General features: G+C 31.8%; 5 protein-coding genes across 12 annotated transcripts; 2 read left to right on the forward strand and 3 right to left on the reverse strand.

The window, feature by feature from the left end:
* Positions 1-26: 26 nt before the first annotated feature.
* LOC108743381 lies at positions 27-2,408 on the reverse strand. The gene is made up of 7 exons (XM_018478938.2): positions 2,182-2,408; positions 1,947-2,116; positions 1,729-1,882; positions 1,146-1,664; positions 786-1,076; positions 382-490; positions 27-320 (listed from the first exon to the last, which is right to left on the reverse strand). The coding sequence occupies exons 1-7, from the start codon at positions 2,231-2,233 to the stop codon at positions 143-145; spliced, it is 1,473 nt and encodes a 490-aa protein (XP_018334440.1). The 5' UTR covers positions 2,234-2,408; the 3' UTR covers positions 27-142.
* A 2,523-nt stretch (positions 2,409-4,931) lies between these two features.
* Positions 4,932-5,920, forward strand: LOC108743369. The gene is made up of 3 exons (XM_018478920.2): positions 4,932-5,429; positions 5,486-5,610; positions 5,713-5,920. Exons 1-3 carry the CDS (start codon positions 5,397-5,399, stop codon positions 5,918-5,920), a joined length of 366 nt encoding a protein of 121 aa, XP_018334422.1. The 5' UTR covers positions 4,932-5,396.
* Positions 5,921-7,548: 1,628 nt separating this feature from the next.
* LOC108743382 (transcription factor 21) lies at positions 7,549-11,698 on the reverse strand. 4 transcript variants are annotated; one of them, XM_018478943.1, is made up of 4 exons: positions 11,395-11,698; positions 9,787-9,988; positions 9,399-9,723; positions 7,549-7,756 (listed from the first exon to the last, which is right to left on the reverse strand). In XM_018478943.1, the coding sequence occupies exons 2-4, from the start codon at positions 9,810-9,812 to the stop codon at positions 7,652-7,654; spliced, it is 456 nt and encodes a 151-aa protein (XP_018334445.1). In that variant the 5' UTR covers positions 9,813-9,988; positions 11,395-11,698; the 3' UTR covers positions 7,549-7,651. The 4 variants fall into 4 exon arrangements, with proteins under 4 accessions (XP_018334445.1, XP_018334444.1, XP_018334442.1 ...); XM_018478942.2 differs by having other exon boundaries at positions 7,549-7,796; positions 9,787-9,980; positions 11,395-11,690; XM_018478940.2 differs by having other exon boundaries at positions 7,549-7,796; positions 11,395-11,690.
* Positions 11,699-11,836: 138 nt separating this feature from the next.
* Positions 11,837-20,551, reverse strand: LOC108743387 (sodium-dependent serotonin transporter). 3 transcript variants are annotated; one of them, XM_018478953.1, is made up of 10 exons: positions 20,446-20,551; positions 17,532-17,866; positions 16,699-16,833; positions 14,446-14,656; positions 14,237-14,375; positions 13,451-13,814; positions 13,122-13,366; positions 12,772-12,972; positions 12,540-12,707; positions 11,837-12,484 (listed from the first exon to the last, which is right to left on the reverse strand). In XM_018478953.1, the coding sequence occupies exons 2-10, from the start codon at positions 17,821-17,823 to the stop codon at positions 12,407-12,409; spliced, it is 1,833 nt and encodes a 610-aa protein (XP_018334455.1). In that variant the 5' UTR covers positions 17,824-17,866; positions 20,446-20,551; the 3' UTR covers positions 11,837-12,406. The 3 variants fall into 3 exon arrangements, with proteins under 3 accessions (XP_018334455.1, XP_018334453.1, XP_018334454.1); XM_018478951.1 differs by lacking the exon at positions 20,446-20,551 and adding an exon at positions 19,167-19,272; XM_018478952.1 differs by lacking the exon at positions 20,446-20,551 and adding an exon at positions 18,056-18,159.
* A 704-nt stretch (positions 20,552-21,255) lies between these two features.
* Positions 21,256-26,996, forward strand: LOC108743372 (E3 ubiquitin-protein ligase RBBP6). Of its 3 annotated transcripts, none has more exons than XM_025977046.1 (6): positions 21,256-21,426; positions 21,914-24,963; positions 25,030-25,205; positions 25,262-25,475; positions 25,534-25,677; positions 25,778-26,996. In XM_025977046.1, the coding sequence occupies exons 2-6, from the start codon at positions 21,937-21,939 to the stop codon at positions 25,925-25,927; spliced, it is 3,711 nt and encodes a 1,236-aa protein (XP_025832831.1). In that variant the 5' UTR covers positions 21,256-21,426; positions 21,914-21,936; the 3' UTR covers positions 25,928-26,996. The 3 variants fall into 3 exon arrangements, with proteins under 3 accessions (XP_025832831.1, XP_025832830.1, XP_025832829.1); XM_025977045.1 differs by having other exon boundaries at positions 21,932-24,963; XM_025977044.1 differs by lacking the exon at positions 21,256-21,426 and adding an exon at positions 21,441-21,527 and having other exon boundaries at positions 21,932-24,963.
* Positions 26,997-27,294: the final 298 nt, after the last annotated feature.

Genomic DNA, 27,294 nt, shown 5'->3' on the forward strand with positions numbered 1-27,294 from the left:
CGTTTCCTTTTAAATAATTCATAAAATAAAATATTGAAAACTCTACTAATTTTGTATAATTGAACAGGAGGAGAGACTTATACTAATAAACTAACAATATAATAATAAAAAATGTAAATAAAACTTATGATTCTCAAGAAATTTAAGTAAGACTTCCGTACTTTTGTCCTGGAGGCCAAACAGAATGCTCGGAAGGACTCGGCGAAGGTGTTCTAATTAAAGCATTAGAAATTGATTCTTTTAATCTCTCTGTGAACGTTTTATATTCCATGTCGGCATATTGACGACCGAAATTGAAGTCTGCTACTTCCACTATAAACCTAAAATTTAAATAACATTAAATTATTTCAAACAATGAAGATAAACATTTCTAAAACACACCTAGATCTGTTTTGCAGATAATAAGCAATACCAAATATTACAAGAACAATAGCTATGATACTAAATATTACAGGAACAATGATGACAGATAGTTGAGCTTGTTTATTGACTGAAAAAAAAAAAAACAAATTAGAATCTATATATTAATATGTGAAGAAAAACTTGTACCTCATTCTAGGCACATTGCAATAATTAAACTTCATATAGAGGAGTGTAAAACAATAAAGTTTATGTATAACATGTGTTATATATTAAATTATGAAAACATTCGCGAAGTAAATGTGAAAAAAAAACTTTGACAAAAGAAATTCAATAACGTTCAAACTTAAAAATTTAATGAACTGCGGTCGAATTTCGACCAACGGGCGATCACTAGTAATTATTAATTAACCGTTTACTTATACCTTTATATACGGTGATTGTTACCGGCGATATTATTTTCCCAACATCGTTAAAAATTACAATAATTGCAGTATACATTTCGGGACTCTTGAAATAGTGACGAATAGAAAATTCACATTTTTCGGACGTGTCAGGACTAAGACACGTTTCGTTTCCTGTAATGTTGTATGGTGCCTTTGAATAATGCACACAATAATTAAACATACCAGATCCTGTACATTTAATGTTTAAAGATAATATATCACCATGTTGAAGCCAGTTGTTGCCAGTAACAGTTACATTTGACACTCCAGCTATATAACAAAATAATCGATTAGTAAAACTTGTAACACAACTGTAATGTAATTTTTTTATTCTTTTACCTTTCACAGTAAAAGTTCTCTTAAAATAACCGTAAGCCTTTGTGTCATCTGGAGCAATGCTAGTATTTTGACACACGTATGGAATATTAAAAGCCATGTGCTCTGAGACCAATGGCATGCTTGTTTTAGTATTAATTTCGACATTTGCTGCAGATGTAATCAATACATTTGATTTATTAATATTTAACAAACTCGGTGTTATTGAAGAAGTGTTTTGTATTGTTTCTAATGCTGTATTGGAACAACCAGTTGGGTCAAAACTAGCTATAATTAAAACCTCTACGCTGTGGTGTTTTTCAGGTACAGTAAAGTTAAGGCTATAAAAATAACCTTTAGACGGACCCAAATATTGGCAATCAATTAACCAGTAGGTTAACACACATGTAGATGAATTATGCAAATATTCTACATCGGAATCTTTTAAAGCAATCTCAAACAGAATACTTTTATTGCTAGCTAAATAAATGCCATCAACTTCTCTATTGTCTTGAGTTACTTTCAACTTGCCATTTAGATTCTCTGTTCAATTGAAATAAACTATTAATAATAATCATAAGAGTAACATACGTAAATTTATACATACTTGTAAGCTGAAAGTAAATTCTTTCTGATGTAACCACTTCATACATAAAAAATATGCGTTTTTTTACGATTACTTGAGCCTCATAAGTTCCTGCTGGATAATATTTTGAATTATAAGTGACATTCCAGGAATCGGTCTGAGATTTTGTCTCATGCTAACAGAAAAAAATTAAATGGTCAATGTGTCACTTATAATAGTTAAAACAATATTGAACCTACACTGGCTATATTTTGGGGAATTCCATTATCCTCCCATTCAAATAAGAATGATCCAGTAACTGGATTTCCTCCAGAATCGTACAATTTTGCTGTGAAGCGAACCGTTCCACCTACTACCACGGGCGAATCACTGGTTACATTAACTTTATAATTTTCATCAAAAAATGAACCTATAATGAGATTTCACATAATCCTTGTTTTCACTTACATTTCCAGTATTTGAACTTCGTTTTACCTTCCACAATTGAAGTAAGAAAAAGAAAAGTAAACATATACGATGATAACATTACGCTTAGTAAATAAATAATGTCTAATGCACTTATTAGAATAAGTATGCATACAGTGATCAAAAGCACAATGAAATGTTCAAAACTCACACGTTATAAATAAAATCGATTATTTACAATCACAAATAAAAGAAAACAATTAAAATAATCACAAAACATATACATCATTTGTCAAAATATGTTCAAAATAATAGAAACCATAGATAGAAACCATCAAGGTAAAATCTACTAAAATCATAAAAATTTGACAAACGTTTTACACTTTATATATTTGATATTTGCTGATGGTCGTTGTACAAGATTAATCTTGTAAATTATCATTTTAACGCTGAAAATAAGATACACAAATGTTATCAGCAATTAATTTTATTGAAATTTTGGTGAAGGCGCCGGAACTATTTGAAACAAACTCCACAATTAAACCATAATTCCGGTTTTATTACAGTATAAATATATTTATTTCATGTAGGTGTAGTTAGAGATGCAAATTTGCACCTTTCTTTTTACATTAAATTAGATTAAAATTTGTAATATAAAATGTAGACAACCCAATACACAGCAAATATCACAACTAATTACAAGACGTTTCTTCTCATGAAAGTAACTTAATAATATTATTGCCGGCATTTTATAAGAGGTATCAAGTTTGATATAGGTTAATGGTCGTGGTAGGAGGTTAATCATGTTAACCATCCTTTTAAAGTCAAAAATAAGTAGTTCATGAAGATACGTAAACGGTATCAGCAATTATAGAAAATTTTGGTGGAGGTGCCGAGATAATTTAAAACAACGGCCACAATTGAGCTACAATTCCGGTTTAATTGTAGTAAATTTGTAAAGTTTTACTTTAAAATTATATTTTTGCCATGTAGATCATGTTAAGGATGGTAATTTAAGAAACTCTTTTTACAATAAATTAAACTATAATAATTCATAATATAATATATAGACAACCCAACTTGCAGCAAATATGAGAACTAATAAAATGTAACTTCATACAAATGGTTAGAAAACGTTTTTTCTCACAAAAATAACTTTTTTACGTGAAGCTTAATACTTTTCTCGAACAAACCATAAAATTAATCTCTTAGTAATATTGTTGAAAACATTTTATAAGTGTTACACAGTAAATATTACAAAGACTATTATTTAATGTTAATTTTTTAATTCTTGACCTTTTTGCACGAGTAAAATCCGCCAAATTTTAAGTTTTCTTATTTATTAGAATTTAATTGTAGATGCAATTAATATTACAAAATTTGTAATCGTTGGTTCTTCTGCTGATCAAATTTTCCTAAATGTACCTAACTCAATCTTTTGCGGATTTGTACGATTTTGTTTGCATGCAAAAAAAATCAAATTTGACATTCATTGATAATAGCTGTAGAAGAATAATGTTGTAAACTATCGTTTTAATGCCGAAAATGATGAAGATCCACAAACGTTATCAATCACTTAGTGATATTATTCAAGGTATTTATTTGTTGAACTTTATTGAATACCCTTTCACATTTTTGTATCCTTAAATTGCTAAGCTGCATAACTTACATCGTTTATGATTTTCTGTGAAATAATTATTTTATATTTTTTAAGGTTTTTTGTCAATTTTCCAGAAAACTGTCGAGAAATTAAAAAAGCGAAATAAGAGGTGTGCCTTTTTGAAGAAACATTTTTATGTATAAAAAAAGTAGGCATAAGTAAACAATCAAAATGCAAATTATTCAATTTTCAGATAGTGACAGCACAATTTATTAATTGTACATAGACATAAGATTAGAAAATATGTAACCGTCGCGGTTCTTCCGCTGATTAAATTATTCTTTTTACCTAACTCACAACTTTGAAGTTTTTTTATGATTTTCTTTTCACATGCAAGAAATATAAAAGTTGACATTCGTTGGATTTATTTTAATCACCATCGTTCGTTGCATCATATTCTCTGTAATAATTACGTAAAAACGTATAATTATTTACATATTATTACGATTACGCTGTTGCGACGGTAGTAATAAATGTCCTTTGCATCAAATGCAATATGTGCATATGCATCGGATTGGTTTAATTAATAATAGCAGAATAAACATTCGTAGAAATACAGATAACTGAAATAAATAAACAATTATTACAGGAGCGTGTTTTCTGTGGGATCGAAAGAAATCTTTGAAATATTGGAATTGGAATAATAAATAATTTAATAATATTAGTAGAGTGGGTTGACAATGTGTTGAGGAAATGTCACACGATTTATTCAAGAGTATATAGCGTGACTACAAAATTTAATATCGATTTTATTGTTTGGGTATATATATTACTTATCTGATGATGTATTTTCTATTCTTCCTTTTTTAGTTTTAGTCGAAAATTCAAACTCTCCTTTACGAGATATGCTAAAATTTTTATTGTTTTTGATGTTTTGCCCTACTACTTACTGTAATGTGCTTCTTTGCAGTAAATCTTTTAATTTGATAAAGTACTTTATTAAAGAAAGGCATCTGACCCATATTTATATTTTTGACTGCAATATTTTTTTTAAAGGTTTGGATAGAGTTTATTTAGTACGCTTATTAAGTAACTTGCGTTACTTATTTTTTTATTTAGAAAGGGTTAAATTATTTAACGTCTTAGGAGAAGATCGTTACAGATTGTTTGAATACTCTTTCAAATCCAAAACAGATCATTCATTGCATACAATACTAGCAAACATAAAGCGAGATAATAGTTTACAGGGTAATCCAGGCTTTGTGTTGGATGGCGATTGCGCATCTTCAGGTGATTTTTTAATAAAAGTAAGTTTTGGAAAAACAAATATTAAGTAGTCGTATATATTCAGACGATAAAATAGATACAATACTTATTTTATTATCAATTTTTTCAGGCTGGCGAATTTGAACTTTTTAACGATTCCTATCACTGGTTGATAATCACAAAGAAATTTATTAAAAAAGTTTTTTCTAATGTAAATACAAATATAAATTCAAATCTGTTAGTGGCGGAATGCGAATACGGAAACGGAGTTAATGTAAATGTGACGTTGATAGATGTGTACAATGCCGCTTACAAAAAGGGGGGGAAATTAAATTACAACGTGCTAGTAAAAAAATCGAATAATTTTTCATTTAATTTAAAATCAAACAATTACAATAAATATTGGAACCGAAAAAATATGAGTGGCGTTGTATTTAAAACAATTGCAGTGGTAAGAACAGAAAAAAGATTTTTTCATTTGTTTATAGCAATTGTTTATCTATGCAGTTGGTTAATAAATTCGAGGGTGAATTAGAAGAATACATTTTGAAAGAAAATAATTATAGGGTCGATTCTCGTACCAAGTTTCACAGTGTACTTATGAATCACTGCAAAGAAATTTACAATTTCTCGTAAGTTTTATTTGGAATTACTTTTTTGTGAAAGTAGAATAAAAAAAGCACAGCAAAGATTTTTTTATTAGTATGTAAAATTAACTGTGTCATTTCTTTTAGATTAAACTTTAGTTTAACCGATTCTTGGGGTTTTAAACTTGCAAACGGTTCCTTTGATGGTATGACAGGAGCCCTTCAAAGAAAAGAAGTTGACTTTGGAGGTTCTGTATTATTTCTTAAAAAAGATAGAGTTTATGTTATATCACATGGCAGAAGTACTTGGCTCTTAAGGTATGAAATTATCAGCTATAATATATGCAAATTATAATTTTTATTGAACCAAAATAATATCTATCAAATTGTTTTTAGAACCGCTTTTATATTTCGTAATACAAATAAGAAATCTTTCTGCGAGATATTTATTTACCCATTGAATTATTCGGTATGGTATTTGGCAATTTTTTGCGCAATTTTCGTAACGATAGTATTAAAGGCTGCAGTGTCTACTGAAAAACGCATATTAAATGATAATTTTAAAGATAGTAATCATACAGAAACATCTTGGAGTATTCTTTTTCTTTTTACATTGGGAGCGTTTTGCCAGCAAGGTCTGCACCAATATGTCGTATATATACCTACCTATAGATACTATCGATATTTGCTTCATAATTAATTAATAGGGAAAAAGAAAAAATAAGTTAACTCTTCCTAATTTCAGGCACTTCGTACTCTTCACAATTAATTAGTGGAAAATTTGCCGCTTTATCTTTATTCGTTTTTTGCGTTCTTTTTTATCAGTATTATTCTGGAAGCATGGTTTCGTTTCTGTTAACTAAACAGCCAAGCAAAATTAAAAGCACAGAGGACATATTAAAAAGTCCTCTCAAGGTAGCTGTCCAAGACATTGTCTATATGAGGGCCTATTTTGCAGTAAGCTTTGATTTAAGTTTTTATTGAGGAATGAGTTCATTAATACTGTACTGCAGATCTTTTCGGGTTTCATTATATTGGTGTGAGGTTTATTTTCTGCTGACAATGAGTCTTGCAATAGCTGATAATGATGAGCAGTTCAATTAAGTCTACCCCGGAGAAGTAGGTAAGTACATACATAAACTGCTTAATTCCGCCAAAAGTAAAACCCAGACCATCGAAACCCGCAAAGATCAATGGTAAATTAAAAAAAGGTAACTTCATGTGGTCGTCTCGTGAAAGCTTAATAAAATCATTCATTATACGATTCTCAATATATTTCTAATAATTATTATCAATAGGAAACTGTAGATCCTGTTGCAAAAAGACTTTACGACACAAAAATTGCCAATAAAAACAGCATTAATTTTCTGTCGCCGGAAAATGGTTTAAAATTGGTTCAGGAAAAAGGATTAGCATTTTATGTCGAAACGTCGACGGGTTATCCAATAATAGAGGACACATTTACCGACAGGACAGTTTGTGAACTTGAAGAAGTAGTTATGGTACCTTCTCAAACTTCTCATATTGCCACTGTTAAAGGGTCGCCTTTTCTTGACTTATTAAATTTTTGGTAGGTACCTACGTGTTTTTTACTCTATATCCATATGTATGGGTATATCTATAAGCGAATTATCTAGATGGAATCGCTTTATCCACATCGTCCATGTACCTGATTTATTTTAGTATGCAATATTTAACTGAAGTTGGAATTACGTATCGGCAAAGAAAAATTTGGGACGCTCGAAAACCTAATTGCGTTCGAGCTTCTGCCGCGACAATTTCTGTAGTAGATTTGTCAGAAATTTATCCCGTGATTGCGCTTCTTTTCCTGGGAATACTGTCCAGCCTTTTTATTTTATTTGTAGAAATTGTCCATTGTAAGTTTATGAATTAAATACTTAAGACATTCACATATAAGCACATAATATTTAAAATTTATTATTAAATATGTAAATAAAACAATGATAAATAAAAGTAGATGTTTTTACATAATTAGTAAATATACAAATATATTTTACGTATATGAGATGTAAATAAGGGGCCGTGTAAGATTGGGGTGTCGAGATTAAATCGAGACAATCTTGCTCTACAAATCAGTAGAAATATGATACATCCTTATCCCTGTTGACAGGGTTGTTTTGCGGAAGATCCAGCCAGGGTGAATTTGGCTCTTGATGTTCTGGTATAACATCTGTTGAAGAGTCAGGCCTTTGAAAACTAAACGGCCATGTCTATAAAACAAATTGTTAGCCGCCGTTTGATTTATTATTGTAATAGGTACTTATGCGTTAAATAGTATTGGATACTAATACACATTATTAATATAAAATATACATTCATTCTGGTATGTGCGTTTTCGAAAACATGTTATGTATTATTTAACGATTTGTTGGTTACTTTGCAGAATAAAAAAAAGAAATTACTTTCATCTGTTAAAATAAGTTTCGTAATAACTAAGTACACAAAATATTTTTGATTGTCATTCACAATGATCGTTTCGCCATAATCCATGGCTTTTTCAGGTGGAAGAGTCATATGGAGTTTCAACAAGTATCTATCTATCTATCGCCGAAAACTATTAACTTTTTTTAAATAACAATACGATGCGTAACTACGCTTTTATTCTTAAACTCTTTTCTCCGTTTTCCCATTTATGAACTAATAAAAAAAACATACCTATCGAGTAACACTTTTTTTTATTTTTTAATTTAAATCGTCAGCAAGCGGGAATGCCTTGTAAGACTTTTAGGAGGGAAAAGGTATAAAATACCTACGTGTGTATTATATGTACCTATATTAAGTGTATGAATGTGGGTATTTAAAAAGACAACAGCTGGTTACATATGGTAGATTCGGGCCATGTTTAATTATTTCACTGTCTCGACATTTGAGATGTTTGTTTAACTGAAGTGCCGTATGGGTTTGCGCTCTTAACACAAGCAAAACTCAAATTATCCGGAAATAGACCGTCACAAGCTTTTATTTTTCTTTTTTTCTCATCTTTTTTTTTTTGATGGCGGGCACGGTCAAGTAACAAACAAAAACATGCCAAACCTATTTCTACAAAAGTAGAAATGTCGTAAATAACAGAATATCAACAAAATGTAAAATGAATGCATCATATTTTTCCATTTCACACATATGTGCGCATTCATTATTAAATTTTTGATCTGTTTTTCAATTTTTTTTAATTACATTTAATTATTCAGTGGCGGATATGATAACTAAATAACTAAGCTAGAGGAGGATATTTTGGTCAAGATGATGTTGATGTGACGCTTTTCAATAAAAGTCACATTCGGTTTGATTTCCTTAAACCGTTACAATATAATAATTATTTTACGCCGGACCAGTGCGAGTGAAAGTTCGAGAGTGCTAAAATGAATTATGTTTTGTTTCTCCAACAAAACAGGAATTGTTCTGTATCTTCTTATGAAGAAAAAATCCGAATACAAGAACCAAAACAACAGGCAAATGTTGGGGTAAGTGTGTACTGTACCAAACACTATGTATTAGTTTTTATGTGGCTCCACCGTCAGTAAAATTATTAACGATAATAAAAAAACAAAAAGTCTGTACGTTAAAAAAGTGCTTTAGATCGTTAAAAATTTCAATAAAGATTCTAGTGCATTATTAAATATAACACAATAAATAAAACAACTTCACTTGGTGTAATTTTCAGTGTCCTCTGTTTCTCTCTATTTATGGTGTGATCGATAGAAATTTATTCTGGGGTTTGTGTAAGTGTTTTGAATCGATAGATTTTGAATTTAAATTGGTGCAAAATAATATAAAATGGAATAGTTGGTAAGATTTATTAAAATAAAACTTACCAGCGCCAGGGGATGTTTATGCGTGTGCTCGTTACTTATGGGTTGATCCATGAGAATGGCTCGGAGATGGGCAATATAGCTCGTGGCTAGCCGTAAAGTGTCCAATTTCGACAATTTTGTATCAGCTGGTACCCATGGTAGGGTTGTTTTTAATCTGCAAAATGCCTTGCTTAAAACTCTCATTCTTGCTCTTTCTCTTGCGTTCGCCGCATTTCTTTGGGGATGTTTGGCATCATCAAATTCATCTTCTGAATCGGTGTTATCTGACGGCCTTTTTCTTCGAGGCATTATGCATACTAAAGTCTCTTCTTTATTTAATAGGCGCCTATTAAAAAAAAAATGAAAATGACATAGCATTTTCCACGTAAAAGTAATTGTTTTATCTCACCTTTTTTCCAAATCCAAATCAGGCATTCAACAACAAGCTCATCTTAATCGCGGATTATTCACAAAAACACTGATTCTGAGTCGAATTACATTTTTAAAAATAGGAGGAACAACTTAAAGCTCCTCCTTCACAAGCTTTAAAATCCAACCCCTATAAATAGTGCCAGATTTTCGTCCAATCTTCTTAAAGCGCTGCTAAGGTACTTAAAATAAGTATAGCTAGAATAGTAATTCTCCCTTTCACATTTATTTAGATTTGTATTGAATCTTATTTACACACAGAAGCAAGCCAAAAAAGGAGCAAACAGGAACAACTGAATTTTTCGCTGATACATTTATCTACGGATTTTGTATAACAATTGTTTCGTCAAACAAATCAACCAAATGTTATACATTTTTCTTTTTTAATTTGCTACTTATAAGTCCTTAATAAAAATAAAAAATAAACAAAATACCTAGAGAAATATACGCGAAACAGAATCCTTTGCGTTTGTGTCTGTATTTCGAAGAAGCTATTGGGGAAAGAATGACGCAGGAATGGGTTTATTATTTTAGGGTGACTTTTCTGGACTACAATAAAGTCTTGTAAGGAAAATATAATAACACCCCAAAGTGGTTTATTTTCACACGAACGTCCCATTCGCTGTTTATTTGCCTATGACATCTCGCATAATAACCAGATATTTATTTTACTATTATTTTTGTTTCACAAAATATATACAGGCACGACTATGCTCTATCATCGGTGTACTTTAACAAATCTTAACTTTTGTTAAAAGTAAATTTCTTTATTAAGTAGATAGAATAATAAATTACAGAACAATATTCTAAAAGGTGAGTTTTCTATTTATGGTCGGATTTCCGTGTAAAGATCGAGATTTGTTGATTACGTGAGTTTCGCTGGATTCGCGGCTTTCAGAGATTTCTTCCAAATTACTAAAACTTGCAGATCTTTTTGATCTAAAGGGGCGCTGTTTTTTTGACGGTAGTATAAAAAAGGGCGGTCTCTCAAGATAATGACCTGACATTCCGATTTCACTCCTTATCCAAGGATCCTCACCAATCCTTGAAAAATTAATTGAGTAGTGGACAACAAATGCGGATACTATTTAAACTTATACGATTTAATCTTACCACATCAAAAAGTTGGGCACATTATTTTGAAAAAAGGCGCTAGAAATGAATACTCCCATAGGTAATAAAGACAGTAGTGTTAAAGCAAATATGGTAATAAAGTTAAAAAATTTTCCATCTGACCAAAATAAGGAGGTCTTTTTCAAGTTATTCTGAAAATACGTTCATAAACATTAGCCAATACTTTTTAAAGTGATTGCGTTAGGCGTACCCTCGAAATATTGTATTCTAGGAAAATTATACTCCAACGTACTGCTCGAATTAGTAAAAACCACATTCGTATCATATAAAAATATGCCCACTGAAAAGTTAATTCCTAAAAGGGTAAAATATATACATATCTATATTAATTAATTATTAATTTCGCATTATTTTATGCGTATGTACCTATATAGGTGTGTACCTATTGATCAACGAAAATTTTGGTCGATATAAAAAACAATAATAACTTAAGTAACTTATTTATTATGCTTACTCGATAAAACCATGTTTTCCATTTTGTGTGCCTGAATGTCCTTCTGTGGATCAAATGATGGAACAAGAAAAACGAATTAAAAATGAACAGTATGGTTGGAATCACAGATAAGGAATTCTTATCAACTATTGCACTTTCCATTATTGTATTCATAAAGTTATGTTGTAATTTGAGTAAATAGTTCATCATGATGGCATAAAGCGATTATTTTTTTAACTAGAATTTAACCAAACATTTTACGTTTTGAAATATTCGTGACACTTCGAATATGTGACAAAATAACAATTTTTTGTGACGCTACATATTATGATGCATGCACCATAAGCACGTTATTTTTTTCCGTATGAAAAAAAGCAGTAAAAAAAATAAAAAAATCGAATTCTGAACATAAGTTTTTATTAATGACAAATGAAACAAAGTACGTTTTTAATAATAATGAACTTCACATTATTTTATGTTGAAATATGATGTCAAAATGGCTGTCTTCGACATTATACTCAGCGTACATAGGTATATTATAACATCTGAAAAATGGTAAAGTGGCTGTAATTTTACCATTTTTGTTATTTTTTTTTTAAATTTCATACAATTGTATAACGGCTGAATTTACAACTGTATAAGTACTTACATATAAGTAATAACTATATGTAAGTATAATATAGGTACATATGTATAAATTTCGTACGCAGACTTTTTAAATTTATAGATAGGTATCTACATATGGAGCAGATCATGGCTGAAATCTGTCCCACAATTAAATATGTAATATAATATGTACATTACAAAAGAATACGAAATTTAAGGTGCTGTAAAATGTTCTTTTTCGTTACACCACAACACACCTTCAATTTTTATATGAGTTACGGTATTTACATGCAACGTCAAGAAAACCTTATGTTTGCATTAATGCCTAATACCTATAACATGTTAAGTAGGTATGTATATTAAAATTAATTAATTAAACAAGCCATTCCGTTGTGTTACTGTGGAAGAGTTTCGATTGGTAAAACGGTCACACTTCGGAACCTCCGTAGTAAGTTAAGGTGTTGCTGTCAGAAGAATGCTCGGGCATCCACATCATTTTCCATCGCTATTTTGTAAATAGAATATTTATTACAACTGCAATCAATTAAGGCGATTAGTACCTGTTTTATTGTTCCTGGTGTCATTAGAAATTTATAAACTATATACAAAGGTATACAAACGATAGATGAAGCTGTTAGACAATAGCCCACGTTGAAAGACCAGTCGGGATATTTGTACTCGTTGCCTAACATTTCTGCGTGGCCCATTAACGAAAAAATAAAAATTGTCTAGAATTAAGTAATAAACATTTTAATAACTTGATGGTTTATTAAATAACTACGGTTAATTTACCAATAAAAATACTGGACTTATGTACTTCCAACAAGTGGTCCAGAAGATGCCAGGCTTATGGCCCAACATTTTTTCGATATCCCTTGCAAAATTTTCCGTCCCGTATATCCAACAAACACCGGCGGCTTCGAAAAACACCACGAAAAGTATCGCCAAGCCGGGTCCGTAAACGTTTAACATATTAACCAAAAAAACACCACCCTGTGAAATACAATGATTACGGTGAATATACCTGTATGTAGAATGTAGGGATTTAGGGATTTTATCTACATGTGTACATTTTATGCTAATCTTGTATTCATTCTTATTCTCTAATATAAGTACGTATTTTAAGTAAATATTCCACGTACGTAGGTTGTCGTTGGCAAGGCACATATATATATTCCAAATAGTAGAACAGCAACAAAAATTTCTCTATGACGTCCCAAAAGCTTTGGATATTCGTCACACAGTGCCGTTATCATTGCCTCCAATCCTCCGAACGTGCTGTCAAGCCCCAAAGTGATGAGCATTAAAAAGAAAATTATCGACCAAAAAACAGAACCTTTCATGGTTGCTATTGCTTCCGGATATACAATAAACACAAGACCAGGTCCTAAATTTCATAAAATTTTAAGTAAATATTTGCTTGGTAGATGGAAAATTAATAAAACCAACTTGCACCAATCGTAAAACTCACCTTCCAAGCCGACCATTTCGATACTTTTGTTCTGCATGTAAGCCATGTACCCAAGAACGGAGAATATTACAAAACCAGCCAAGAAACTCGTAAGACAATTGATCACGCTTGTTATAATGGCGTCTCGGTAGCAATTGTTGTTAAATTTATTGTAACTGGACAGGGCTAGTAAGGTGCCGAAACCTGGACCGAGCGAAAAGAATATTTGAGACGCGGCATCGATCCAAACTCTGCTGTTGTACAATTTATACCATTCGGGGGTAAGATAGTAGCGGATTCCGTTAGCAGCTCCTGGAAGGGTCACCCCTCTGACCAACAATATTATAAGAACGAAATACGGAGCCAGGGCCGTTATCCAGACAGCCTGTTATACGAAAGGTAACAATTAAATATAGAGCATTATGTCGCTAATTATTACAAGAAAATCAAATTCAAGGATGAGTTGTGCTGTGGAATTGAACTAATCCAAATAATTCCACACGAAGCGTTTAAAAATCCAAAACGCTTTCTCATGCATCTTCGGTGTCGGAATGCGTTTTTAAACGTTTTATGTGGAATTTTTGAGTGAAGTTACTCTTAGTCAGTAATTTATCGAAATTACCAGATGTGGTTGGCGATCTCAAACTTGTTAGCAGGTACTCTTTAGCACACCATAGGTGGTTTCGACAAATCACCTACCAAAGTATACAAACATATATTGTATATAAATAAAAAAGTATGAACCTATTAGGAAACGGTTATTAAACAAATTCACGAATTAATATTATATGTATGTATTATAAATACCTTTCCGGCACTTCGAACGCCTTTCCATAAAGAAAAATAGACCAGTACAAATACCGCAAAAACGCACATGGCCAAGGCGGGTTTTATTGGACCCATACGGTCTAAACCGTTAGATTTGTATTGCTCTAAGACTTCCCTTCTGCGAAACAGAGAAAGAAATTTGAAATTGGAGGAATCATGTCGTCCCTTTTTTTTTTTAAGAAACTCACTCAAAGAATTCCCTGGCGGGACTTGTTAAATTATGTTGGGCGCCAATAAATTTAACCGGTCTACAATCAGGTGTGTTCCAACTGTTATTGCAACGCGTCCATGGAAGTTCTGATTGAAACGATGCCACTAAATAGTACACTGCCCAGCCTATTATGGTATTGTAATACATTCCCATATAAATGTCTATTAGACAAATGGCATACCCTATTCCTGTAATAATCAAAACACCTATTATTTCTCTCTCCAATTTTCTCTGGAACTCTAATTTTGCACGATCGCTTTTTCCAATCATATGTATGTAATATTGTATTTGTACCATACATACGTATGTATGTATAATATACACATATTGTATATGTAATTTGTAGTTACTTAATATGTATGTATGTATCAAATTAAAGGTCTCGACACCGACGTTCTTCGATCATTAATTAAAGCGTAAGTAACAGTACATGCATTTTCGTAAAAATTTTGCGCGACAATGCGCGAATGTTTTCAGGCAAGGGTTTCGCGACTGTCGTATATTGAATACATATTGTGTATCCCAATATCCACAATACATATGTACTTATATGCATCTTAATATTATCGTGATCTCGCGAGCACGATAGTATCAAATGCAAGGTGTCCACGTGTTGAGAAAACCAAGAAACATCGAAAAAGTTAATCGTGGTACTGTCCACAATACAGTACAGGGCAGAGACGTTTCGAGTAAAATCATCGATCGGTCACTCACAGCCGATTTCCTCAGAAATTTGTATCATAAATTTTTCTAGAAATTAATTTTACAAACTTATCATCGTCTTTACGGTCAACTGCGATAGATAACGCTAGCAAACTTACTTTGAATACAACCAATTAAAAGTGTCTCGAATCCAAGTGTGTAAGTACATAAAAAAGTGGCTTATATATATTTTTACATAATTGCTAGAACCAGCTTTTCGGTGCCCTCTTACTACACTACGATCATCCACGTATAAATAGTCCAAATGTCGTACCGAATGATCTTCGCCACTTTCGACAATTGAAGGCATGGTTAGATGGACAACGCTAATAATATTATGTACTTATACGCTTTACCATCAACGAAGAACCCTAGAACGATGCCGTCTTGACGCCACTTCTAATATGAAGAGGGCATCAGAAAGCTGGTGCCTTTGAAAACAAATCCTCCCCGTATTTCTTATGAACATTTTGCATGTGAGTTAGTGTTAAAAGGGTCCGAAAAATTCTGTTACATTTATTACTGTTACCTACTTTTTAAAGGAGGGTTTCGCGTGTTTAACCGACTGGTTCTAATATATTGGCCCTTCTTTTTCCCTCGTGTGTCTTATTTGAAATTGAAATGTTTTGATCTTTATGCATCTCGAGAAATCGAATTGCAACGCGGTGCTATCTATTTTGTCAGAGATAAACCTCTAATGAATTGAACATGAGCCGATCCGGAGCCACTTCTCGGTGAATTGTTTTCTCGAATCCTTTAACTTAACCGGACAATCGTTTTTACGAAGGTGTGAAAAGATTTTCTTTCATCAGCAAGATTTATTCTCTTTCTTCCAATTGACCGTACGTACATACCTTTTCAATTAGGCATTTTCTATTAACTTTGATCAAAGACTGTAGATATATAAATGCATACATGTTACGTGTCTGTATGTATGTATGTATACAGAAACTTTTTATGTACATGTTTAGTACAATAAGTTATTAATATTTTACCATTTTTCGTATTTTAGTAAAATTAAATACCCAAAAATGTCCCGTATACGGGATTTAGGTTAGACGGTAATTTTTAGTCGTAAAATAAAATATTATTTTGGAGCAGCAGCCAATTAACGGTTTTATACCTTTCGTTCCGAATAAAATTAAGTGTTTCGATAAATAATTGTAACGGTCGTATTTAGGTAACAAGAAAAGAGAGAATAAAATGAATCCCTGGACGACGACAGTTCAGAAAAGGACTTTAGCCATCAATGGCTTGGAAAATAGAAGACTATTATCATAGCTTTTGTATTAAAGAAGACGGCTATTTGTTCTACTCCTTCTCGGAAGTTTTTGTTCCTAAACCATTGTTTAACATTTCGATTGTTCAATCAGCTCTATTGATACTAAAGATCAATTTAAACTCGTTGAAATTTTTAAAGAGTTATATGATTTTTTCGTTTATCTCTTTGTATCTTCATTGCTTGCTATTTTACGATTATTTATTATATTTATACGATTAATTAATACACGTGTACATAGGTACGTACCTTTTAATGCTGGACATATTCTTTTCCAAATAGTAAGGCATCCACTTCGATAAAATTGTCCTAGTGCCAATTCCATGTAAAACAACGGAAGTCCGCCGAATATTAACATAATTGTATAAGGTATTAAAAACGCACCTGATGACAACAGTTTCAATTGAGCAGTATGCATTAAAATAATATATTATACATTTCTACGAAAAAGTGTGTATTCGTAAGTATATTTATGTTCTCATATCCGTTGGATAATATTGTGTAAGTATTGTAAATTAGTATAAACACTAAAGAAATACAGATCGTCGTCATCGTTATTATATGTATGTATATACATATCGTTCAATATTCAAGTTGCGAATAGAATCGAATTTGCCAAATTATACTTCCTATAGTACACTACGTATACATATATACATAGCTAGATAGTTAAACCTATTCATTCGTTGGATAAACGAATTTCTCAATCAAGTAACAAGAACGTTATTACGTATATTACGAAAGGCAGTTCAACTTTGGTCTTAACTGATTTTATTAGTAAATAATAAACTGAACATTTCAGAAACGGAAATAAAATTACTGTCGACAACGAAGAATTAAATCGTGCTGTTATTAGGTATACATAGTATACATATGTGAAGATTTTCTTAACGTTTGGACTTGAGACTTTTTACGCTTTCGCAATGTATGCCGATAGAATTGAAATATTCTTTTTTCGATTAACAATTTAATTAATAAGCAAAACGCTTCAATATGTACATATATGTATGTATTATTCTGCGCGAATGTTGGAGAATAACTTGATGTGAGTTATTCTGTATTGTATTCTACAATTTACCTACCTCCACCATTTTGATAACAGATATAAGGAAATCTCCATACGTTCCCCAAGTCAACAGCAAATCCGATAACGGCTAATAGAAATTCAACTTTTTTGTTCCATGTTTCTCTTGTTCTTTCAGGGGTAAGGGCGACAACCACCACTCTGGTTGCGTTATTGTCTTTGTTCAGTTTATGATTTTTGTCGCTGTTATTGTAAGTCCTTTTGTTGACTGCTTGGTCCGCTTCCGGTTTGGCTTTCTCATTTTCGCTGCTATTTTCATCCGCGTTCTGATGTTCCTCATTTGTAGACATGACGATTTCCAACCGATGTTATTTTACCAACTTAAACTGCACTCTAATAAAAACATACACCTAATCTTATTTTTGTTCTACATTTAGGTAATTAATTAATCAATTAATAGTATACAAATATTTGTCTTCTTTTGTATATCATTTGCGAAATTTATAAAAATGTAGGAAGTAGATATTAAGATTCTGAATGCGTAACCTAAAGAAATTATAAAAAACGGATTTTATTGCATACCTAGATGATAATGCCTAAGTAACAAAATTGATCTTTTATTTCGTTTCGTAAAACGTTCAAACAACCTTTAACATATAACATTATCGTTCGAATTTCAGTTTTTATCTGTGTGTACGCATCAACGGCGGAAATTAAATCCATTGCTGGTTTGCAACCCCAGTATGTACGGCTGATAGCAGTGGATTAGAGTCAATTCTTATCTTTTCAACAGCATCAACGAGAACCGTAAGCTTATCAGTTTACAAAAGATAAGGATGTTTCTATGCGTATTTTAAAGAAAATCCAAAAGAAATCGTAACATGCATTTTCACGAAATCATACGTTAAACCGATAGGCACACTTGTTTATATACTCGATGCTTAATACCTTTTTTAGTAAGGACATTTTTCCGTTTATTTATTTGTGTTATAAAGACTGAGATTTTTTTTGTATTCGGCGATTTGATCTTTCAGGCGTAGTTACAGTGCAAAAAAACTATACACGGGGAATTAATAAAAAGAACAATGAAAAACATCACGGAAAGGTTTGCTCTTCATTCTGAATTTTGCGTGATTTTCTTTAGATTTGTACAATTCCAAGTTTAAACTTTGAAGAGTCGTGCTTTATTAGCATCATTTGAAAGAATACCTACATCAGTTCAAACAGATTCGCTCACGACAATGCGACGCCGACGCACTGAAACGACGATTCTTTTTTTGTGTTATAGAAAAAACAATAAAATTTTCTTTTGTCATCGTTAAGGTGGGTATCTAACACTGTTATTTTTAAATTGTTGCATAAAAATTTGTTAGTACTTGTTATTACTCATTTATACTATAGGCAATGTATTGTACAATATTCAGTTCAAAAAGGGGTATTAACTGTAGCCATTAAGGATTAGCTAATACATTATATTTACAACCCACTAAACCAAGTGAATAATAGTAAAAGTTAATAGAAAACATTACTTGTTATTCAAAAGGTTTAGCTATGGATATATAAAAAGCAGTTGGAAACTGCTACGCAGGACGAAATTTTATGTTTTTGTCGCTTATATTACATACACTTTTAATACCCACATCAAGTACCTAATACGAAATTTTTCCCTGCTAATAAAAAATAAATTACTTACCTGTAGGTACTACATGCAGTAGCAGAAATTTTAGGTAAATCGTAAACAAAATAAATGTAATCCATATAAGATAACTTTTTTATTAAGCAATTTCTTTATTACGTGACAGTAGTTATCAGATAGATAGTATTACATTCACTAAACACAATTTAAAGAAAAAAAAATCCTTTTAGAGTAAAACGAATTTTTTTGCCACTTCTCGTTCGCGAGAAAAACCTTCCAAAAGCTGGATTTGTACATATTATTGTAGAAGAATTCGTGACTTCAAAGACTTTTAAAGGATATATAAAGTCTCTAATATAAACTTAAAGTGAATCTTATTTGACGACTCTCGGAAACAAACTGAAGAAACGATTTTCTTAAATATAAAGATTAAATAAACGGTATCTAATACGAAAAATAGTAGGTGCTTACAATCTTATAGTCTTCGCAAACAGTGGGCTGTACGAATTTTTTATTTTCCTGCTTATGATAATAGCCGTATATACATAATAATGTTATTTCAAGTGCCTATAGTTATTCCTTTCAAAAATTTCAGTAAGCCATTTTTTTCACTTTTAAACCAAAAAGTGTCAAGGACGCGCCACTAGCTCTATTAATAGAAATTCATGGTAATTAATCAATGTACCTATAAAGTCAATTGACACGCAAAGAAAGTTGCGACAACGACGCCATATCAAATAAGTAAGGATTATTAAAGAAACTTCATGACTGCCTAAAATTAATAAATTGAATCGATATATTATAACATTTTTGGGTAAATAAAGGAAAAAGGAAAACAAATTAATATAAAACGTCTAAATAACTTGTTTTTTATCGCGGATAGTTTCCTTTATACCGCACAAACTGTTTTTGTCTGCTTTTGGGGTTCAATTAAAAAAAAAAAAAATAATTTGTTCTAAAAACAAAAATTGAACAAAAAGCCTACTTTAGTTTTTTTTAATGGTTTGTACAATTATCATTGTTTTCGTTACTTAAGTATTTATTGTATTACATAATACGTTTTTTAGTTTTTTTCGTAATTTAATATTTTCTTAATTGAAAAAAATACAAATCGTACAAGTAAGTTTTTGGATAATAAATATAAAATTTTAAATTAAATTCGGGGATTCACACCGTCAGAAATGAATAGAACATCGCAATGTGTGACAACAATAACTTCCTCAGTTGAACTGATAAGGGAAACAATGGAATGGTTCAGAAGCTGCGACCAACATGAGGGTCAGCAATCAATGTTAAAATAATGGTAACATATAACAACCTTTTACGATACGATTACCTTCATGTGCGGCTGTGATCTGTCAGGTGCCATGCTCAGCCGCGCGTAAACTGGCACTATTATGGCGAGTTTGGCGTCTGATCAGGACGATATCACATTGCTCACTGCGCTTCACCATGCGACATTTATCCCTCGGGACTCAAGAGAGTCTTCGCTATCTTTTCTTTACGCCACATTTGTTAAGCGCATACGCTCAACTTCTGCTTTTATTCATCAACTCTTCAAATTGACCACGAATCCTCTCGTTTAGTGCATTCAGTCGACTAATGGCAAACGAAGCTAATAATGTACTTTTCAGAATGTTCCATCTATTAAAAATAAGAACGAATCAGTTTTTTTTAGAGTAACTCGAAATTTGTTTCATACATTCTTCATAAAAATATTAATTATCCAAATAAAATACGCTGGCAAATCATTAAAAAATGTAATTATTAGTGTAATTACTTAGTTACTTTTTTAACTATCCATAAATTAATTTCATATTAAATATATGTACGTATATATATATATATGTTAATATACATACATATGTATATGTTTTATAAACATACAATTTGTTTTTGTAAAACAATTCGCCATTTTATTCGATTGTTTTGTGTATACTTCTATTATTGCGTTAAAATGAAAAACTTATTTTAACAATCAATGTCGATTTCAGTCATATTTAAATTTGGCGCGTTTTGTTTACTTTTCCGCACATGATACTTTAGACATATTTTTGTAAGGAGCGCGTCTGTAATCACAATGAGAAAACAGCTGTGACGTAACAAGATGTAAACTGTTGTGTTTTTATCTATGGTTGTGTTGTTGTGATGTGAATATTTCAAAATGGCTGATTGATGTTAAAAATAAAATAAATAAGATATTACATTGAAGATATATAATTTAAAAGACTTATTAACCGTCTAGTGAATGTAAAGAGTATCCTTTATTATAATCAATTTGACCTGAAATTATTATAAGGAACACTATTTTATTACGGTAAGTTTCCCTTGAAGTTACATACATCCTAGAATTCATCAATGGTTGATCACTTTCAATGTTTCAATCATGCGATGTTTCCAATTTAGCGAAAATCAAAGGTTCGTTTATTGCTTGAGATTAATTTGGTGTTTGCAAAATACTTTAAATTCCTTAAATACATTTTATTCTTTATATTCAATTGCAGCTAATACTTGGCTACTTATTAGGGTGTTACAAAGCTATATTTTTTCTTTATCTAAACAATTTTGTATTCATTACAAGATAAGAGTTTAGATTTAGATGTTATAAGCATCGTTATATGATTTTATATGGGATTGTATTAATACAATGTACCTACTGTTACTCGGTTTTGAAACTTTATCCTATGAGAGACGATTTTGTACACCAACTGTTTAAATTAATAAATAATAATAATGGTTAATACATAATTTTCAATTATTGATATTCTCTAAATAAAAGCAAATAGTGTTATTTTTTATTCCAGCAAATGTCTGTATTTTAGGTAATATGAGTGATTCTAATAGTCAAGAGTTGTCTGATAAAAGCTTATCAGAATTTGAAAAGGAACTTGAGGAGGTTGTAAGGGATGTTGATATTGAACAATCAACAGACAAAGTATCAAATGTGTTCACAGCAAGTGATAACTATGAAGATGTTTTGAAAATTGACGAGAACAAAGTTACTCAGTTAATGGAAAGTGCTAATAATTTTCAAGAAGATGCACTCAGTGGTGTGTCTATTGAGAATGTTAGCAATACAAGCAACCAAAAGAACTTGGAACATTCAATTGGGGCAGTAATAATTCAGGAGAAAGTAAATGAAAATAGGACCATATCGACGTTAGAAAATAATGTTAATGCTGAAATTAAACAAACAAACCATGTTGAAGTGGAAGAACATACAACTGCTTTTACAGGAAATAAAAATGTTCCAAATGTTGCAGAATCTATTGATGATTCTGATCCTTGCCTATCATTGGATCGCAGTGGTAAAGACTCCTCATCTATACCAGAAAAGATTGATAGAACCATCAACAGCATTGAACCATCATCTGAAAGTAATACAACTGTAAGTGAACCGTGTGTGTCTCAAGAGGAGCATTTAAATGTAAACGATATTGAAAGTGGAAACGTTGAAAATGATCAAGTAGTTGAAGCAGTAACGGTAATTGACTCATCGGAAAATATTGATATGCGAGAAGAGGACCAAAAGCAAGAATTAAAAGATGAAACAGAAACAGTTCATGAGATATTCCACAACGAATCCGCAGAAGTGGTGATAGTAAAAAGTTTTCTTAATTCTTCTACTGATGAAGGGTTGAATGTTGAAACTCATCATGGGTCAGAAATAGTAATTATCAACGATTCTGAAATAATAAACACTTCTGAAGAAAATGCCGAGATAATTACAGCAATTACAGGCTCCCAAACATTAAATGAACAAGAAGACATTCAATTAGATTATCTAGAGGACAATTCAATCCACCAAGAGAAAGAAGATGTTAATGGGATTATGGAAAATGAAGAGTCACGACATTTTTCAACAGAAATCGACGGAAATAAAAAAATACCTTGTCATGTACTAGGCAGGAATGTAGTAAACCCCTCCATTGATTTAGCGAGAAAAGGAAGAATGCCTCCTAAACCTCGTCTGGGTGTAAAAATACCTTATAGAAATTTAACCAGTCAAATCGTTTCGAAAGACGAAATTGCAGAGGAAATTATGGAGAGGTCTAGGCAACGTAACGCGTCGCTTCCGTCGTCAAAAGATATACTATTTGCAAGAAAACTAACCCAACGACTGGCAAGCAAGTTAGCAGCTGCTGAAAGTTCCGCTGTAAAGAAGGAATCTCCGTCCACATCTTCTGTAAAGGAATCTGTAGAAAAAGGTACGAAAATGGAAAAACCGACTGGAACTTCTTCAGAAAAGAAGAGTCTCGCCTCAAATAACGTAAAAAAGGAAAGAATATCTGATAACTCCGATTTACTTGCAATTTTGGAAGGAGACGTCGAAATGGATTGGCCAGAAACAGATTCTAACAAAGCTGCATCTACCAAATCTTCCAAAACTTCTGTTCAAGGTAAAAATAATATGCACGGAAACTTCCAAAAGAATGAAAATAAAAGCGAAAGTGCATCCAACGGAAGTAGTATGGACGGTGATGATTTTATTACTGAACCAAAATTTTCTTCGTCTCTAGTAACCAAAACATACACAAGAAAGCGCAAATCATCGGGAGACGCGGTCCCGACAAACGTTACATCCAAGAAACCCGTAGTGACAGAAGAAAAACCTTCAGTTGAACATAAAGTAAGCATAGATCTTGCTCCAAACACATACATCAGCAAAAGCTCTCGCATAGTAAAAAAGAAAGTCATTTGGGATCCCGACGAAGCAATTCCCATGTCTACATTTGCAATTTCCAAATCAAAAATCGAAACAAAACAAGCCACTCCTGTGAAAAGTAGTGACAAGAAAATTGTAAAAACTGAAAAACCCAATCCTACAACTCTATTTTGTGTCAAAACATCTCCTGATAAAAAACTTCCCCTACAAGGCAAACCCCATCAAGTATCTGAAGAAAAATTAACTAAAAAAGCTCAGAAAATCGCAACTGAAAAAAGTCCTGCAAAAAAGCTAGACACACAAATCGATAAAAAGATCGACGGAAAAATTTCCATTGTCAATGAAAACTCTGAGAAAGTTCAGTCTAAGAAATCCCCGTCGTCCATCAAGAAATCGCCGCTTAAATCTAAGCAACACAATCAAGCCCACAAACGGCGATATCTTTCGGAAGTTGATAAACTGCTGATGGACGAAGGCGCAGTGAATATGTTGTACGCAGTTAAAAATACCGAAGAAAGCGAGAGTCCGTCGAACAAAGTCAAAGGAAAGAAAAAGAATGACGTGTTTTCTATCGATAATTTTCACCAAGAGCTCCTGGACAAAACGAACGAAATCAAGAACGATCTTCAATTGAACAGCAGTAAAGAATCTCCAAAATCATTACGGAAAAAGGATAATTCAATTCCAATTTTGAAAAGGTCCGAGGTCGTTGGACCTACCGGGATACCATTAGCACGCAAAAAATCAAAGGATTCCGTTAGGAATTCCACACAGAGCCCTCCATCCTCCCCTGCCTACACTTATACAGCCGAGGCTTCCAGGATCATCCGAAGACACTCGAGCAGTTCGTTTTCTAGTGTAGGATCGCACACAGAAAATGTTAATGACGAAAATAAATCGGTGAATGGGGCCTCGGCGTCACTTGAAAAAACGGTAAAACATAAAGTAGCAATAACTGCGGAGGGCACCAAAGCCAAGAAAGTTAAATTGACAAAGGACCATACAAATTCAAAAAAACAAAAGCAAAAGAGAATTGACAAAATAACTACGAGCAAAAATGATGAAAAACAAGAACAGCAGAGCGACGCAGTAACTACTGACGATGAATTTCAAGCTATTACTCTGAAGAGATTCGACGACGTGGTACAAATTGTTTTGTCCTCTTTGTCGGACCATCTCAGCGAAACGGTGAGCGGATTTTTTGTAGCCCACCATTGCCACGCTAATTAATCACTACATTTTTTTTTCATATAGATCTTAAACGAGTTAAGTACCGTGTTAACTAAACTCGGTAAAGACGACGCTTGTACTACAGTCGTCCTGTCTTCTTCTGGCACCTGTTTTTCTCAAGGAATTGATTATAATTTGCTCATTGAAGAAAATGAAAATCAACGAAAACTGGTAGCAGAAAAATTGGCTCTTTCTGTAAAGTAGGTCATTTTTTCTACTTTTTTGATCATCTGTACATTTTGAGTTTATTTTATAGAGACTTTCTAAAAACTTTAGCTGCCTTTCCAAAACTCTTGGTAGCAGGTATCAATGGAGACGCGATGGGCCTTGCTGTTACCATGTTGCCTCTGTTCGACATTGTTCTCGCGAGCGATTCGGCAATGTTCAGTGCACCGTATGCTTCTCTGGGATGCACCCTGGAAGGTGGCATGTTGTTATCTTATTTGCCCAACGCGATGCATAACGCTCTGGTAAAAAACTTGCTAGCCTCAGAAAATTAAAACATTCCTCAAGTGTTTCGTTTTTTAGACCAGCGAATTGTTCTTTACATCTCGCAAACTAAGTGCATCTGATGCCCTAAGGTTTGGACTCGTAACCCGAACATTGTGGCCAGATAAGTTTCACGACGAACTTGTATCCACTCTTAAGACTATATCGAAACAATCACCACAGGTAGTACTCGTTACTGTTTGTTTTTATTTTTATTTTTTTTTTTTATTTATTTAATGATACGCGAATGTTATGAAAATCTGTTTTTCGTTCTATCATTTAGGGGATTATGTCTATCAAAAAATCGTTGAGGCATCAGCTTTTATCGAACATTGATACACTTCTGAAAATAGAGACCGACAGGTTGGCAGAGCTCTGGGCCAGTGAAGAATGTCAGAGTAAATTTAAGGAGTATTTAGTTAAAAGAAAGTGAGTGTATAATGGTAATGGTTTTCAATAGATCAAGTTTTATGATTCGGAAATATGATCCCTAAGGGGAAGACGATTAAAAGGTACAAACTTTTATATTTATAAAAAAAAAAGTAATGTAACAGGTCGATAAAAACGTACGTTTTAATTTCTTTTAACTCAATACTTTATTAAAAAGTATTTTCTAGACCTTAACATTAAACAACAATGGTAATTTTATGAATAAAGGTGGTTGTTTGTCTGTATACGAAAGGTGGCAACAAATACTGTCTTTAAATGGTACATAAAGTAATTTTTCGTTTTGTCTGACCGTTAAAAATTGTTTCTCTTAGATTTAATGACGAAAATATCAGTAAAATTGTTTAAACATTAATTCTTTCAATAATAATATGTGCCTTTTCTGTAAAATATTTCTTAAAATGGAATTTTTCAATCTTCAGTGTTTTCTAAACAAAACAGAAAAGATAATAGTGATTTTTTTCTATAATACTACTACTACATTTTTTACTTTTTTTTTGACGATAAATTTTTAAACACGTTTATTCGTTTTGAAAATTTTGTTTTTCTCCTAAAACTTTTTATATTAGCCGGACATTTTCTTAGAAAGGTGTATTTTTTCTGTAATCCTCGAAACGAATGTCACCCTATCAAATAAATAAAATTATTCTAATTTAAGTATTATATCCTGGCAGTTCGTGTAAATATTTATGTGTTTGATAATGATAATATTCTCTTATTAAGTAAGATCTAATTAAGAATTAGTAAACATTCATTATTCATTCAAGTACGTCTTAAATTATCCGGTAGGGTTTAAATAAATCTACAGAAATTTTGTTGTTCAAGGTACAGGCTTAACAAAAATAATGGTCCAAATCGTACAACATCGTAACACACAAAATAATCGAAATTATTTGGTTAGTTGTTACACGTTGGTATGATAGAGTCACTATTTTTATAATCAGCCGTACACTATATTTAGTTTCAATGTGTTGTATGCAGCACATATTTTATATTTTAGTTACTATAAGTATACAAGCAAATATAAAAAGAAAATATGAAAATAAGTACTGTACTGTCGTTTTGTTTGTTTTTTTTATTTCTTTTTTTTTTACTAATAGTCATCATTAATTTTCGTGCAATAATGAAATTTTATCCGATGTTGGGACAAATAATTATGTAATTTTTAGTAAATGTAAGAATACGACTCTTTTCCAGGTTTTTTAATAAATCGATCTATTACAAAGACAGCTGAAATTTATATCTTTTCGTATAATTTAAAAAGTTCTCTTTTAAATATAAATGTAAAACATTTTCAATTTATAAATGTTGGAGAATTATTAATTTTTAATTAGTACTAATTGGATAATGGCT

Source organism: Agrilus planipennis, unplaced genomic scaffold, assembly GCF_000699045.2.
Source record: "Agrilus planipennis isolate EAB-ADULT unplaced genomic scaffold, Apla_2.0 scaffold405, whole genome shotgun sequence".
NCBI lineage: Eukaryota > Metazoa > Arthropoda > Insecta > Coleoptera > Buprestidae > Agrilus > Agrilus planipennis.

Excerpts from the sequence above, each read along its gene's own strand:
- LOC108743381 (XM_018478938.2), bottom strand. The coding sequence starts at position 2,233 with ATGTTATCATCGTATATGTTTACTTTTCTTTTTCTTACTTCAATTGTG. Across the intron at positions 1,883-1,946 it reads TTCCCCAAAATATAGCCAGT|CATGAGACAAAATCTCAGAC; the intron begins GTAGGTTCAATA and ends TTTTTCTGTTAG. Across the intron at positions 1,077-1,145 it reads GAGAACTTTTACTGTGAAAG|CTGGAGTGTCAAATGTAACT; the intron begins GTAAAAGAATAA and ends TTTGTTATATAG.
- LOC108743369 (XM_018478920.2), top strand. The coding sequence starts at position 5,397 with ATGAGTGGCGTTGTATTTAAAACAATTGCAGTG. Across the intron at positions 5,430-5,485 it reads TATTTAAAACAATTGCAGTG|TTGGTTAATAAATTCGAGGG; the intron begins GTAAGAACAGAA and ends TTATCTATGCAG. Across the intron at positions 5,611-5,712 it reads AAAGAAATTTACAATTTCTC|ATTAAACTTTAGTTTAACCG; the intron begins GTAAGTTTTATT and ends CATTTCTTTTAG.
- LOC108743382 (XM_018478939.2), bottom strand. The coding sequence starts at position 11,583 with ATGATGAACTATTTACTCAAATTACAACATAACTTTATGAATACAATA. Across the intron at positions 11,236-11,394 it reads GGAAAACATGGTTTTATCGA|GAATTAACTTTTCAGTGGGC; the intron begins GTAAGCATAATA and ends TTACCCTTTTAG. Across the intron at positions 11,072-11,130 it reads TAGAATACAATATTTCGAGG|AATAACTTGAAAAAGACCTC; the intron begins GTACGCCTAACG and ends ACGTATTTTCAG.
- LOC108743387 (XM_018478953.1), bottom strand. The coding sequence starts at position 17,823 with ATGTCTACAAATGAGGAACATCAGAACGCGGATGAAAATAGCAGCGAA. Across the intron at positions 14,657-16,698 it reads AATATGTCCAGCATTAAAAG|GAATAGGGTATGCCATTTGT; the intron begins GTACGTACCTAT and ends TGATTATTACAG. Across the intron at positions 12,708-12,771 it reads TAAGTCCAGTATTTTTATTG|ACAATTTTTATTTTTTCGTT; the intron begins GTAAATTAACCG and ends ACTTAATTCTAG.
- LOC108743372 (XM_025977044.1), top strand. The coding sequence starts at position 21,485 with ATGTTTCAATCATGCGATGTTTCCAATTTAGCGAAAATCAAAG. Across the intron at positions 25,206-25,261 it reads AAATTGGCTCTTTCTGTAAA|AGACTTTCTAAAAACTTTAG; the intron begins GTAGGTCATTTT and ends TTTATTTTATAG. Across the intron at positions 25,476-25,533 it reads ACGCGATGCATAACGCTCTG|ACCAGCGAATTGTTCTTTAC; the intron begins GTAAAAAACTTG and ends TTCGTTTTTTAG.